The 16,267-nt window shown below is 39.1% G+C and overlaps 1 protein-coding gene and 1 pseudogene across 2 annotated transcripts; both read right to left on the reverse strand.

Annotated features, from left to right (window-relative positions):
• Positions 1–654: 654 nt before the first annotated feature.
• On the reverse strand, positions 655–9,495 carry LOC103704440 (protein IMPAIRED IN BABA-INDUCED STERILITY 1-like). Of its 2 annotated transcripts, XM_008787711.4 has the most exons (10): positions 9,105–9,495; positions 8,508–8,926; positions 7,570–7,854; positions 7,151–7,468; positions 6,016–6,243; positions 3,530–3,627; positions 2,653–2,763; positions 1,978–2,573; positions 1,764–1,893; positions 655–1,028 (listed from the first exon to the last, which is right to left on the reverse strand). In XM_008787711.4, the coding sequence occupies exons 2-7, from the start codon at positions 8,853–8,855 to the stop codon at positions 2,745–2,747; spliced, it is 1,296 nt and encodes a 431-aa protein (XP_008785933.2). In that variant the 5' UTR covers positions 8,856–8,926; positions 9,105–9,495; the 3' UTR covers positions 655–1,028; positions 1,764–1,893; positions 1,978–2,573; positions 2,653–2,744. The 2 variants fall into 2 exon arrangements, with proteins under 2 accessions (XP_008785933.2, XP_038971685.1); XM_039115757.1 differs by having other exon boundaries at positions 8,508–9,495.
• Positions 9,496–11,969: 2,474 nt separating this feature from the next.
• On the reverse strand, positions 11,970–15,469 carry LOC103704575 (annotated as a pseudogene).
• Positions 15,470–16,267: the final 798 nt, after the last annotated feature.

Raw genomic sequence — 16,267 nt, forward strand, 5'->3', positions numbered from 1 at the left:
AATTAGCACACCCTGGTAATTACATAGAACTAGAGCTGATTAAGTTGATACATAATGGTAGATTCATCCTTGTACTATAATGCACTGAGGACAATGCACTTTGTTATTGCATAATATTACAGTGACCTCATGAAGTAGGGATGATGGTAGCTGCTAATGCATGCAGTGAGGTCCTGTTTTCTAATTGCTATGGCATCATTTTCTTCAAGGGCACATGATGAAAATGGCTGTCATCGATTTTCCAAAGAACTGGAGAATTTTTCCTAGATAGTATATACTGTTCTGAGGAGTGTTATGATCAAAAGTGAGAGATGATCATGGCATGATTGGAGAGAAACTTGTTAACTGTTTGTAATGACAGAGTCTAATTGCCCCAACAATATACCTTGTGCTGTCCCCTGCCCTATTGTTTGGATTGCAGAATTTTAATGTCACGGATTTGAAATCTCCTTGGCATATCAAAGAACTAGCAACATCTATTTGATTAATTTTCTGTTGGGTTAAAAGAAAATGTGTGTGCGCTTTTGATTCTATAGGAACTATCTTGGCAAAAGCTTTGCCTCTTTTTGAGACAGTTAGAAGACCGACATTTCAGAGGAATTTGCTTTTTTAGCGCCCAAGATATTCTGAATTATTGATCAGCACATGATATTCCCCTCCATAATTTCATATCTGAAATGTCAAGTAGCTGCAAAATAAAAGACTAAGACTCATTCCACATTTTTCGCACCTTTGTGAACTTATTCGACATCAATAGTGTCAAGAGCGTTGTAAGTAACAGCTGGTTACTCAAAGTGGATCCCTCAATTTACTGATGAATAATCAAATATTTTCACTTTTAGACTTGGTTACCAATGGAAAAGATTCATGTATGACACTTGAAATCATCTTCACCCTTAATTGTTAGGCCACCGCCATGGATTTTGTTCTTGGTGTAGCTTAGGGTACTCTTCTCGAATTTCTGAGGACACCTATATCAGTTAGTAGAACATAACATGTCCATAGATCTCAACGTCCTTGCTTTCTCCCTGCCCATGAATATCAACAATAGCCATTGTCATTCATCTGATAGCATATGAAGAACCAAATATTTCTCTAGCAAGCAACATTGAAGTTCTCAAGTAAAAGTTATTCAATTAAAGAGAAGGAAATGAATGATAAGCCAAATCCAAGAATGTTGAATTCTACTAGTTTGACAGAATATTCTAACTAACATGCCAGACCCATAAGCATATAATCATATTGTTTTAGATGTACCGCCTGCAGAGCATAATTATCAGTTCAACAGCGATTCATATTTATGACTCCAGTCACTGAGATCGCAATATCTAATCATTTATGTTGAGTAAGGAGCCAAGAAGTGTTGCTTTTTTTTAAAAGTGTCAAGAATTTGGGCTGATGTCGTGGCTCAAAACCATGACCAGATTGACTTTTTGGTAGGTGTAGGAAGGATAAGTTAAAATAAGTGAAGAAAACTCAGTCAAACTCAGTAGTAAAAAGGAGATAGTGGTCATAATGTCAGCGAAACTGCTTGAAAGTTCTGGTCCTGCATAAGCATAAAAACGATCCTGATGTGTGCGTGTCTGTGTGTGAGAGAGAGATGAATTGAAGTAGTGAAAAGGGATTTTCAGACAATTTCCATTTCAGATTACATTATCTCCACATGACGCTAAGGCGAAGGGAATATTTGTCACCACAGAAAAATGAGTACACACATGAAATGCTAATTGCAACTGCCTTTTGAAATGAGACGTCACTTTTACCTTTCTGGAACCATGATCTGCGAACAGCTTGGCGGATCTGCCGTTCATGTTTCTCTAGAAGTTCGTCAATCTTATGAGTCTGAGAAAGTAGAGGCCCAGAAAACTCAACTCTGTCTCGATCCTGGTACTCCTGAGATTTTTCAAGTGGACAGTTAAATTCTAGCTATATTGACAGAGTAGTAGGAAAAAAAAGGTAGATTAGCTGGACCAGTACCAAGATGCTATGCTTAGTTGATTTTGCATCTCTCTTGTAAAGTGCATCCAATAAATCCCGAGAATGATAAGAATCACAGGAATCAAATGAGTCTGGCTTTCCTGGATGCGACCATTGGTTCAAAATCACATGCTTTGCAATCTCATATTGCTCTGGAATTTCTGGTTGTGACCATTGTGTGAGTGTCCCATGCTTTGCAATCTCATGTTGCTTGCAGCTGTTAGAATTCAAATGTGGTGCATGTCCAGTGTCTCTGTTAGCTTGTCCCTTCAGGTTGGAAGGAATTTTTGTTGGCAAGATATTCGAATGATCTAGTGCACGAGATGTGTGGCTTCTTGAGCTGAATCTAGAATGAGAATTGATATATAAACGGTTTTCTTTTGGTTTCTTGCCCATGCAAAGCCACTAGAAGCAGACACCTGCAAGGGACCTGAGGAAGGAATGTCTTTTCGACAGGTCTCCTTTAAATATCGACCCTCATCTGGGGGATTAATTGCTGGTACTGGCTGCAGATCTACAAATAGTCTAGTGTTACTTTTTACTGTTTGATCTCTCTTGGCACCACTATTATTGCCTCCATTTGTTTTCCATGAGTCCTGCAGGAAAAAAAAAAATTCTGTTCTCTGAATCATGTAACTCTTCAGAGAAAGGGAGTGAAGGTGGTGGTAGAGAGACCTTTCGGCAAGATGCGGCTCTATTATTCCCGTCTGGTTCCTGTGAAGTTCTATACATTCTTGAAGTTTCTTGTGGCTTCTATACCACATGGCTTACTGTTGAACCCTTCTCCTAAAAGAATTCATAGAAAACTGGTTAAAAATCTAAAAGGCAAATTGTCTAATGAAGGTATCAAAGATAAGAATTTAGATTTCCTTTACTGACAAAGTTGGAATAATGGTAACTTTGGCTTTGACAATCACATCCTCATTTTATGAGTCACTCGATCAAGGTCGCCGTCTCGGTACCGGACCTCATACCGGTGTCACACTAGCACAGTGTCGGTACGGTACGGTAGTACGAGATCTTTTTAGCATATCGAGTGTTGTACGCCATCCGTACCGGATACCGGTACCGAGCCGGCACAATACGGTACGTTCTATACTGTCCGATTCGGGCCGGTACAACAGACATGCACTTGATACATTAATAACCACTGATGGAATTTATAATATTCAAATATGTTTCATCTGATTTAGTACTTATGTGCGGCTAAGTTCACATAAGGGTTCACTTAATTGTTTAATACAAAAAGAACAAGAGAAAGTTTCTGGTTTTGCAACTATGGAAGCAAAATATTGTAAACCAAATATTTGCATAGGATCTTAGATGCATATGATGTTAAATTTTGATAGACAATCAATTTTTTAAGGTTAAATATCCATGAACTGAATATAACTTGCAAAGCATGAACCAGACAATCTAACACATCAAATAGGAGAACAGTTGATAATCATCTTTCTAGAAATCAGCTTCCTCTTCTTCTTTCTCTTTCTCTTTAGGAAAGGATTTTTTTCTTGTTTTGGAACCTCAAAGTAATAAGACTGTTAAAGCTTACCTGTGCAAGTCCTCACGGGCTTTTGCATCAATCTCCTTGTTAGGTGGGTATTTTGGCAAGCTCGATGGATCACATGCGTATGGTTTTGACTTGAAATACTGAACAAGAATGAGGAAAAAAACATCAAATGGTAATTGCAACTTGACACACCAACATGATGCCCAAATATTTTAAATCGGAAGTAGTTATAATAGAAAATAAGGTAAAAAACAGAAAAATAAAATCTCGGACAAGTAGCCGCAAACATCACTGTCATATTGAGGCGATTTCTTATGATAGATAAAAGCAGTAAAGGAGAGAACATTCTAGCTTAAGCATGCCTTCTGGGGCCAAAATGCTATCGTGTACAGTCATATGCTGAGCTTTTTATATGCCAGAGCTTGGGCTACCACCTAAGTTTGTAGTTGTAACAAGTTCTCCTAGATCTGATAAAGGTCATGAAAGTCCTTGAACTCCTGGACCCCTTTGCTTCAAAGATTAAAGACCATATTCTTACTCGGAGAGAGAGAGAGAGAGAGAGAGAGAGAGCATAGGGTAAAGCTTCTCATATTGTCATAGAGGTCAGCTTGAAATAGATATAAGTGGCCATCAAAGTTGTATTCCCTTTGCTAACCAAGTAGCTGGATTGAGGTCATGACCAGTAATAATTTGGAGCGGATAGGATCAGTAGGCATTGTAGAACTAACATTAATATATGTTGGAAAAAAACTTTCCCACAAATTTATTGTGCACTAGACAAATATATATTTTTTTTGTTGGGGACTGAAAATTATGACCTGATCCTTTCAAGTCTAGCATTTAAGTGCCACAATGCATGATTCCATCCACTTATACATAAAGAAATGCATACAGACATATGATCAACTGATCATTAACCACTGTATTAATGTGTCATTGTCGCTTACTTTGCACATATTACTTGCACTTAATTGGTAGTTAATGCCTCAAAGGACTATATAGTCACAAATGAACCGCTTTGAGACTTGGCCAATCATGCAAGCAGCTAGTATCCAAGCTATGGACCACCAATAGTACTAGATAAAACTGCACCACCTGCTGCTTGTTTGCATTTCTCATGATGCAAGCAAGTCATCCCACAACCACGAGCCAGATGTGCAGCCACCAGATCATGCTCCAAACTGACATCCTTCCACTCACATGCAACATGGTTTTAAGGTATATTGTCTCTGAAAGAAGGGCACTTGGTAGTATTTCTTTTGACTATTCACATGTCATCAGTTTTGATAATCAGAAACATCCATCTCCAAGTATATGTGAGGACTTATGTAGGCTTGTCTTAATACCGCATTGGTTATGTACTATGTAGATTTTGGATATATATACAAGGTCAATGAATTCAAATATTGTCTAGTCTTTTTAAGTGAGGTTCTGAATCATTACAAATAGTATTAGAGCAAACTAGGTCCACGGCCCATATGGACTAGGGGTCATTGCAGCATGGGCCCTTTAGGATTGACCACAAGCTAATTATGGTGTTTGTGATTGGATTTGGACTTTTTGTCTAGCAAGAACGCTAGGACTTAAATGGGAAGAGTGTTTGAGAACCCATGGGAGCATATGTTTAGTCCCATATTGAGTTATCCGCTGGGTGGAACTTGGGTATATATATAGTATCAAGAAACCCAAATAATACCTTCCGGCTAGCCTTTTTGGATGAGGTTATGGGTCATTATAATATGCATATCAATAGGGATGGCAGACACAAACGAGAACAATGCTAGGTAGATCACTCTACCATACAAAAGTTGTAGAGTATTGTTAGACCACAGTTGTTTCAGCTTGTAGTTGATTTCATATTGCTTAATCTAGGTGCTACCTGATGGGAAATTTTGGGGGAGACCTTCTCCAGCAAATCTCTGGAGAACAAGAATGTAGAAGACGCACTAGGAAGAATTCCTCGACCAAGAAAAAGCCCAGGCAGGTGTGGTCTAGGAGGATATCAACCATCAAATCTCTAACGAAGACAGCATATAAGACATTTTAGGCAGAATTCCTCAACAAAAGAAAGACCAAGCAGGTGGGACGTCGGAGTAACTTTTAGATGCTTGAGTTGTTCGGAGAAATGTACTAAATCTAAAGTTAGAACAGAGCACAACCATCAAATTTTTGTGTATAGGTTCTTTTTCCATCAATCCGGATTCTTGTTGGGAGCGATGGAAAAAATGAGCTATTTTTGGATCACTATTTGGTTCCTCTGTGATTCATTATATCCTCTTCGTTAATGTATAATTCCGTATCAGGTTTCATTCTTTTTCAATCAAAAACTGCTGATCAGAGATATTTCATAAAAAAGTGAATAAAAAATAAAACCACTGCAACTATATGCATCACTGCAATTAGACAACTATATGCTAAATTATCTCATATAAAGCATCATAAGAAAGAAAACCACACTATAAGAACCACACTATAAAAGATGAATATATACCAAAACAGGAGAAAAGAATTCCTATATACAAAATTACCTCAGATGCAAGAGCTGTTGAGGCTGTGCCACGCTTATATGGTTCAATAGACAGAAAAGTTTCTAACAAGCTAAAGGCACTTTTTGGTAAAAAGGTAAGTGTCCCTCGAAGGCGACTCTCATAAGGTTGTTGGGGTTTAAAAAGCGTTGCATGGAGCAACTTGGACTTCTTCCAATATTCATCTGGTGGAGAACCACATAGCTTAAATATCTTATGTATTTGTTCAACCTGAAAATAACAGAAAGATAATTAAACTTCATAACTTAACATAAGGTAAGTTATGAAAGAAATATTAACACAAATTAATATGTGTGCACATATATAACGGAATGTATTCAATTGTATATAAAGGAACAAGCTGTTGGATGGTAAAAAATAGTTTTCGCAACTATCAATCGTATGTATTCCACTGCATTGCTAGATGGCTGGTGCTACATTTTTAAGAGTCATAAATGCAAATATATTATCTAGTTTTTTTAGTACTATTCTGAATCTATTTCCTGTGGTTTATATTATGCACCTATATTCCTGAGCTGTAAATTTTGGAAACAATTCTCCTCCTATGTTTGATTTCATATAAATCTTGTTGAAGTCAGACATGCACCCATTGCAATTGTCATCATTCAGGTACTGTACTGATCAACCCTGGCTAACTCTGCAATTGAGTGATGGTATGTTTTCTTCACTAGTTTCTCAGAATGTATCTCATTAAGTTGATATGTTCGTAATATAGTCCATAACCCAGATCCTTAAAGAAACTACAGGATGAATTTTACACTGGAAATGCTGGGAAGATTCGACATTTGCATGTTGAGCTGCCTTCCATTTACTACCGAGAAAAGGAAGGATCTTTTATTATCTTTTTCCCATAATATGTTGTTCTCTGGTTCCTTTTCACTTCTAGTCATTTTTTCCCTTTTTATGCTTTAGTCAATTGAATTCTGTGGTATTATTTAATTAAAAAAGAAAAGAAAAGAAAAGAAACAGAATTGTCATGGTTCTGTCATATCATGGCTAATCAATGGACTTGTTCTTATCCCTAAAAGTAGGAAGATAATCTGTTGCATTTTAAGAATAAAGGAAATATGCATATGATATAAATAATATAATAGAAGATTACAGCTAAGATGATTACCTCAGTTCTCCCTTGTAAGATAGGCTTCCCAAGACACACTTCTGCAAACACACAACCAACACTCCACAGATCCACAGATGCTTCATAGTCTGTCGAACCCAGAAGAAGTTCGGGTGGGCGATACCATAGGGTCACAACACGGCTAGTAAGCGGTTGTTCTTTCCCAGAATCACAGAAGTTTGCTAGACCAAAGTCGGCAATTTTCAGGATGCCCTCATTATTAATCAGAAGATTTGCACACTTGATGTCACGATGCATGATCCCACGTGCATGGCAATGTTCAAGTCCAGATAGTAATTGTTTCATATAGCATTTGATCTACAATACATATACACAGTAAAGTATTTTTCTGCTTAGGATCGCCTGTTCCAATTCTTCACTTTATAAATTTCACATACTTGTTGAGAATGTGGGCAAACCTGTGATTCACTAAAATTGATGTTAGGACAAGCTGACAACCCAGCAAGATCATGCTCCATATAGTCGAAAACAAGATATATACTAGAGGACAATCGAGAAGTAATCAGTCCCTCCAATTTGACAATATTGGGGTGGTCCAGCCTGCGGAGGATCTGGATCTCGCGTGCCATAAACCTAACACTCTCGGGCTCATAAACATCAAACCGGACCTTCTTCAAGGCAACAATCTTTCCTGTGTCAAGTTCACGTGCTTTGAACACACTGCTATAGGTACCTTGTCCGATCTTCAGATGCAGTTGACATTAAATAAGATCTTATCAGCAAATAGACATGTAAAGAAGCAAAAAACATAGAATGTGTAGATGCAATGTACAACCACTTGATGTCATCAGCAAGAAAATCATCCCAATATCGTACAACAAAACAGTTGTCGATCTCAAGAAAACATTAGCCGAAATCAGAACATAAGAACATCTCGCGGTCTCCTAACCAGTTGTGGAGATTACCAATATATACATCACTATTTTCTGAAAAATCTTGCAAACCTTTCGGATCTTTTTGTTGATTTAAGTCTATAATGATGCATTACAATGGCAAAAACATAAATCGATATTCTCTCATAAATCACAAGCACTTTTTCCATAGCTGTTGAATATTGATGTTGAGGCCATAATAGGACAATAGACAACAGAAACATCGAAGAACCACTGAAGCAATAAATCTAGAAATGCGCAGAACTTTATCATAAATCCATGCTGCACCTAATATAGAATTCGTTCGATGGATTGATCTTTAGGTGATATGTCGGATCCCTAATTTTCCTAAATCTTCCATGTTTGCATAAACAATCTTGTGATTCAACATGCATTAGAGTAACAAAATTGCTTACCGTAAATTCTCCTCAAAACAACTGCTTACCATAAATTCTCCTCATTACCTTCTCCAATTTCTCAAAAGACTCAGCTTTACGGGGCACCCATCCCTGAATGGCTTCTCCAGCAACAGTAGCGAGCCAAGCAGGCCACCCGGCAGCAACCTGCTCTCCCTCGATGTACCGATGCAGATTCCCCAGCCGAAAGCTCATCGAATTGCTGGTGCTGTTGATCTTCCCTGACTCCCCGGACTCGCTGCGGTCCCCGAACTCATAGCTCCCGAGCTTCGGGCGGTTAAACAGCGATGACGACACCCCAAGAATCTCCCCTGAGGCGTCTAGATTTCCCGACACGCCGGCCGAGTCGATGACCGGTGTCACGGGGGCCGCATTCTTCGACGCCACGCAGCCCATCGCAATCTACGTCTCCTATGGCATCGGCGGGGGGTGGGGGGGCGCTAGCGGCGGCGGCGGCGCCGGAGGACCTATACCAGGGAACAGGGGGAATGATGAGAGAGAGAGAGAGGGGATCCAAGAGAGACCCAGGTGAGATAATGGATGGAGATGGGAACAGAGCAGAATCGGGGCGGCAGAGGATGGGGGCGGGTCACGGCATGGCTAAAGATAGGAAAGGCGGGATTTTTATCGGCCGGGTTCTTCCACCTTGTGATGATGGGGTGCGTCGCCCTGTATCGGATTTCCACCTCGGCCGCGAGATTGGCGGGAAACGGGAGGAGAAGGAAGGGTGTGATAGGTGGGATTCTTCAACGAACCCACCCCGATATCAACGCGGGAAGTGGAAGATGGATCAAAGGCCAACATAGCCGTTGGAGGCCGGAGGCAATAATATAGCCGTTGGAAGTCTGGAGAACCAAATCCTCTGCCATCTCATGTGCAGTGTAATGTTTGAGACGAACATGGAACGCCAAGAACTTGGAATTGGGTTTGGTTGAATTGTTTGTTCTGTTAATGGCACTGGTGGGAGGAAGAGAGGAGTCAAGAGGAGGCCCAAGGGAGCATCCTGCTTTCCAAGGACTGAGGTTGAGCTCTACTGACATTGGGGACCATAAAATATAGCTTCTGTGTGGGCCCATCTTTTGCCTATGGCTAAGAGGCAGAAATACCTGCCACAAAAGCTTATTTGTGGGGTGGTTGGGTTGGGAGTTGAGATCAAAAACACAGATTGCTGTTGATTATTCTAGTCACTGGGTGATGGGCACCTTCTTCTTAAAGTGCATGCACCTACTTCTCATAAGCTTGTGGAGAGTGCAATATGTATATATATATACACACACATACATACAAGTTAGATTTGGATGATAGGGTGCTCCATCTACTTTCTAATATCTTAACTAGGATAAGAAATTTATGCTACTTTCACATCTAGGCATGTTTCTGTTCATCTTCTGCACCAAAACCAACCAATTGATGGGTCATCTACTTTTAATAGTGCTGCAGGGAATCTGATTAAGACCTCCAATTTCTTGAACCAGTCTAGGTTTGTGAAGTTAGAAATTCCTGGTTAGTTTGCAAAATTGTTCCTATGAGTTTGGAAAGGGTGAGATTCTACACCAAGAGTTGAAGTAGGTACTTATGCACCTACCTGCTCTTTATGTTTAACTAATACATTCGACACAGAACACACATCATGGATGCCTCGAGTAACCCAATGTTATGGGTGTCCCATGCATGAGTCCATCAATGCCGACACTATAATATGCAAAGAAGAGAAGCTCGAGAACTTTGGCACATGCATCTCTTTATGCATCTTCTTCCTTTTTTTTTCTCTGATGTTTTTTCTTTTATTTTCTTTTAGTATTTTGATCAGGTCGTTCATCCAGTATCAAGTTATGAGCTGACTTGGATGCTTTAAAGTAAAGAAGTGGACAAGGTGGGTTGGTATCTCTTGACATTTTGCTCCCGACTGACCATGTCATGAAACAGAAAACTATGTATGGTACCATGGCTTTGTCACTCCAGAAACCAACTCTATTTACCAAGACCAATTCTCATAAAGGTATCTTTCCCATTTGAGGATTGAGTTTTCCTGTAAGAATCAAGCTTTTAAAATAGATCTTCTGCTATACCAAGTCAATTGATTCATGGATTCTTTCCATACCATGAAAGCTCAACCATGGATATGATAATTTAAACCATGGCTAGAAGTTTTTGCTCAAAAAATACAACCATGACTTGCAGTAAATTATTTTGACACCTTTTTGTTTCAACAATTGGTTAGGATATGAAGGATGCTAAATATTTCCTGCAAAAAGTTAAGATTTGGCATTCAAAGTGAAGGGTAGACTACTCTTCTTCTGTAACCTTCAGCAAAGCTCCTTGGTACCTTTTCTCTGTAGGCACAGCACTCTGCCACAATAGTTCTTCCCTCTTTTGCTTTTGCTTTTGCTTTTGCTTTTGCCCTCAACCTCCTCTTTCAGGTAGCATATGACAGGATGCAGAGACAAGTTATGCAGGAGGACGAACACAATATGGAGACATAAGAAGAAGAGTTCTTAGCAAGTAAATGGAGGAATATGACCTTACCTTTGATTGCCATTGCACTAACCAGCTGGTCCAACTGAATGGACACCATTCACGCCGACACAAGGCTCGCCGTCTTAATACTGGACCCCGTACCAGTACCATCTTATTATAATATTGGTACATGGTGCTATATTAGACGGCAAGGCGTATCAAATGTTGGTATGATGCGAAACTATGTACTGGCTAGGTAATAGTATGGTACGGTACCGATTAGTATAGCAAATCTTGCACCTATATCTTATGAAATGGAGAATAGTTTTGAACTACATTATGCTCGCACCCACTTTACCAGGTTTGAAATTCATAGTATGTGAAATGTGCCTTGCACTGCCCTCGCCTGTACCTGCCAGGCAAACTGAATCAGTGGCCCCATAAAATACTCGATCAGATGGTTAGCAATCTACGATGCATGTTATAATTTATCAGCCTGCATGACACATTGGAGCAAACATGACACCATCAAAAAATACTTCATTGCAACTGAAATGAGTATGATCCTACGACCAACAACCACAGGTTGTTGTCATTTCCTATTGTTATTGGCTGAAAAAACAAACCAATTTTTTGATGAAATAAAAGTTGGTAATATTTTGCAGTCATATTATCTAATCATCCAACTGCAAGCTTCATGATATCACAAGCTAGCACCTTCTTGTTCAAGGACAGAATCACAGCTCATGTTAAAAGTCCATCTTACCAACAAGATAAGGACTGGAATTGCATGATGTCCTCAGAGGAGGGCTTATTTTCCAAACCCTGCTCATTGGAGTAGCACTAAACAACTTTGCATATTTAATACTGAGAAGCTGGAATAAAAGAAAATCAATAGCAAAATTTTGAAGCGTGAATCTGCAAGACAAGGAAATCAGACATGTCCAAAGAACATAAATGGGATCATTGGTCTTTAGCATAGAAACTGAGTGCTATTAAAAAAAAAATAAAGGCATTTAATAGAAGTCATGATCAGATTATGACTGAGCATATGTCTTAAATAGCAGTTCAATTAGTGGCAGTGGAGGAAAATTCTATAGATCTCATGCTCACAAAATGTATACAAAATCTTCATCCAGATGTTATTATCATTACGTGGAGAACCCGCAAGCTGTATCACTTTAATCATCAGCATTCTGACAAGAGGATGCAAAAAAGAATGGACAAAAGAAAAGAACAACAAATGCATCAGGAGTCACCGAATCAGGACTGTAGAAAATGATAGGCTTATTGACTACAACAATACATGACAATCATTTAATTACAGGATGCAACCATCCCTTCAAAAAATTTATCCATTTTCTCACTCTGCTGCCATTTTGGTGTTAAATTAAGGCCTTCTTTAGTCTGTCATGATTGCAGAAAGTGTTTGCACGACATTCACTCAATAACACTCATCCAGGCACAGAAAGTCTAAGCAATATCATGCTCCTTTTTGAGTGGATGAACTGCAATTGGCAGTTGGACATTATTTCTAAATTCTGTTCTCTGAAGGGAAGGTTGGTTGTTAGAAGTGGTATTTTGTGCTCTTTTTTTTTTGGCACAATGTCTTGTGCTTTTGGTTGTAGACTGCTGGTAGCAGCACCAGCATTCGCAGTGGCATGGATGCTGTTTCTAGCTTCTGGCACATCATGGTTATGTTTCCCCTCATATGTTGTAATAGCAGTTTTAGGATCTGTTGAAGACCTTTCAATGTGCTTCCACACATTGCATCCCACATTAGTGCACCTGTAATAACTCCTGCAGATTGCAATAGAACTATCAGCTATCTATGTTTCTAAAAAGATCAAATGTTTTTTTACCAAGTCAAATTAAGACACATGAAGTACATATATAAATTGGAAATGTCAGTGTATATGCTTCCGATGAATGTCTTCACGTAGTGGAACTGAAATCTACTCCTAGTACTGGCAGTTATAGCATACGAGTCAGATTGGATGTGCAACCTTGGGCAAGGATTTCCTTTGACCACTTTCTGTCCATATTTGTGCCACCTCTAACCATCATCCAAAAGATCAACTTCACTTGTTGTTTGCACAATAATCCCTGGTTATGTTACCGTCTTGTGTGAAGTTGATTCCATCACCCTGGTGTCCATGTTCCTGCCCAATGAGAACCAGAACTTTTCAGAATACCAGGTGCAAAGTAAGCATAATACAGTTATGCAAACAACCAAACTTTCAGCAAACTAACTATACCCCAGATGGTGCACCACTCCTCCATCTGGGAGGAAGTTCTGGGTTCAAACCTTCAAACATGGTTCCCAAGTGTTTGGCTCAAGAAACACTAAAGGTGGTGCAGTGGTGCCCCTGCTACCATTCTTGAAAAGGAAAATAATAAATAGAACACGACCTTCGTTTTGGATCTTGCATGCTGTCACCCCCTTCGTCCGTCCCTGGTTCACCATTACCAACTTCACCTTTACTAGCATCTGACAATTGCTCAGGTGTCCCATGGCTGGAATCTCGATCTCTCTTAGATGTAATCTCAGTTGATTTGCTGAAATGTGCAGTGCCAGTTTTAGGATTAGCAGGAAAATGGAAGGTCCCATCGAATTCATCGCATCTGCTTGGCGAAGTACCAACATTCCTTGCCACACCTATCTTGTGGGGGCAGCAGATGATTATGCTGGCCCTTATAAATTATCTGTGTTACTTGGCCATCTCTTGACTGGGCAGTTTAAATTGGATATGTACATTTGTAGTAGCTTCTAGGAAATTCACCATCTTTCACCTACTTTTGCCCGTATTTGAGCCAGTTGCAGCCATCATTGGCCGGATTGCCAACGTTGAGAGATGTATGCTGAGATTTATGATCAGAATGGGAAACATCTGCAGATTTGACAGTAGTGCTATTTGCATCTAATGACAAAGGTGGCATCTGTTGCTGTGATAATGTATTGATCAAAGAACAAGCTGGCTGTGTGAAGGAGGTTGACATTGCTGCTGAGACAGATGGATATTCTGCTTGATCTTGCATGTAAGAATGAGACTCTGCAGCCTGCCCTGTGATCTGTGCCGGGGCCTGTTGATGAGGTAAACCGAAGTATCCATGCAAATATCCCACAGACTGACATGTGAATGCAAGTTATGAACTTGTTTCCCAGGAACATCATAAGTAGAAACTTGGGCCGGGAAATGTTCTGTGTTTGAACTCAAATTTGGTCTTCCCACTTTCTCACAAAAATAAAATAGAATAAAATAAATAAAGAGACAGAGAAGATATAATAATCAGGATAATATCCAGTTACTTCAAAAACTATGATAAGTTCCTTCAATGTAATGAGAGCCAAGAACTCCAAAGAATTTTAGCTGGAGAAACCAATCTGAGGGGTCATGTCAGCTAATTTTTCCATAAGCTCACCAATTTCCTTAGGACAAGGCTCTCAAAATGAGCACATCAAAATTTGGCTTGTCAGTAGCGGCTTACACCTTGATAATTAATCAACTTCTCGACTCCAGAGAGGGCAAAAGTTATCTCTAATTCTTAAAATCAGTTAACACAAGCAAGTATTTGGATTTTCCAAAAGCTTTTTCAAGTTCGCATCTTTTATAACTTTCTTGTCATTTTGGAATTTACGCCATTGACACCAACATGAAAAGAAGGTTTTTTCATGGGAACTCCCCTATCCACGACCCAGCATTCAAAATGAGGCTTAAGAAGTGATTCAAATAGTAAATGACCAATACTGATGGGTTCGTAGCTTTCGCATCCACTCCAGAACTTTCTCACGTATGAAATTAATACCAACTTCCAAGAAACTAGGCCTCCTTTCAGTGTCACCTTTCTTTAACACAGTTAGAAATCATAGGTCTGATAATCAATAAACAAGCATCTACTTAGTATATGTGAATGGACTTACTTTTTGTTTTAAAAAAAGGTTTTTTAATTGTTACTAGTAGGATCCACAGAACTAACAACCAATTCTCCTCTGCCATGGTCGTCGCCGGCGGCGGCGGAGCTCCTCCGTCACGCTCCGCCATCTATCCTTTTCGAGTGCTCATGGCGGAGGGAATAAAAAGACTCTATTTTTATTTCTTTTTCAGTTATGAGTTTGATGTCGAGGCTTCGATCGAAATTGGATTCGGTTTTGGATTTTTTGGACTTTGTGGAAATCGGAAGCCAATGGGAAGTCTACGGCGCGCAAGTTTTAGAGAGTGGGAGGGGACGGGGGTTAAATTCCCTCCCAATTAAACTCAAATGGAATTAGTGACGTTGACATGAATATTATATGGCGGAATTATCCTTACACTGATATTTCTCAATTAATAACTTCTCTCTCGCACATGACTTTATGTGTACGTAATATCTTTTATTTTTTGCCATTTTTCGTGTTAACACGTTTCCTTATATAAAATCATAAAAGAATAGCTTGGGTTGATTGCATGGCTATATTTTTATGATTTTATATAATTCGTAGAGATTAAGTTCTAATTATGTAAGTCTATATGTTTCTGAAGTCAAAATACTAATAAAATTCGATAACTTTTCGTCTCAACAAAATCTTAAAGGTGATGATTGTGATGTGTTTTCACTTGGATCTCTCATTTGACTTTATCTTTTAAAGATTATCTGATTTGAAAAATAATTAAAAACTTAGATTAGAAAAAAGTAGAAGCATCTATGTATGCTAGATTAGTTGCCATGCTTAGCATGTAAGGTTCAACCTCATTGTTGCTAGATAATTTTACTGGAAATATATGATCGATATACCAACTTGTTATTTTGTTGGTATAATATGCTCAAAAATATATAAAAAATAAATTTTTACTACATAATATTTAATGATTTTAATTTTATATGGCAATGGGATTGGTAGAATTAAAAACATAGATATAAACTTTTTACCAATCAGGCACCAATCAATGAACATAGAGTCAAATTATGTCTTGTTTGAAGATCATAATGCATGATTACACAATGGGGTCAGGCAACTTGTAACCATTTGTCAAAGAGCGTTTTGCAGTTGATCTACCAAATTGAGACATTGAGGCTTTAAGTTTTGTTCAGCTGGGAGCTTCCATCTCCGAGTTTCTTCAATGTCAACTTCGACGGATGCATGTTAGATGGCAGCAGGAGGGGCGATGTGGGTTTCGATTAGAGGCCTAGAGTATAGGCTCCAATCAGAGACCGAGACTCCAAAGTAATTGTTGCTGGTGGATAACAGATCTTTGACATTTTCTGTTCTTCGGGCGGAGATGAGGGCAGCTTAGGCTGATCTGTATCAAGCCCGGCGTATTCTACGGGTTAGCGCAGTTCTGCTCGAGGATGACTCAACTACGGTGATCGGC

The sequence above is a fragment of the Phoenix dactylifera genome, unplaced genomic scaffold (assembly GCF_009389715.1).
Source record: "Phoenix dactylifera cultivar Barhee BC4 unplaced genomic scaffold, palm_55x_up_171113_PBpolish2nd_filt_p 000007F, whole genome shotgun sequence".
Taxonomy (NCBI): Eukaryota; Viridiplantae; Streptophyta; class Magnoliopsida; order Arecales; family Arecaceae; genus Phoenix; species Phoenix dactylifera.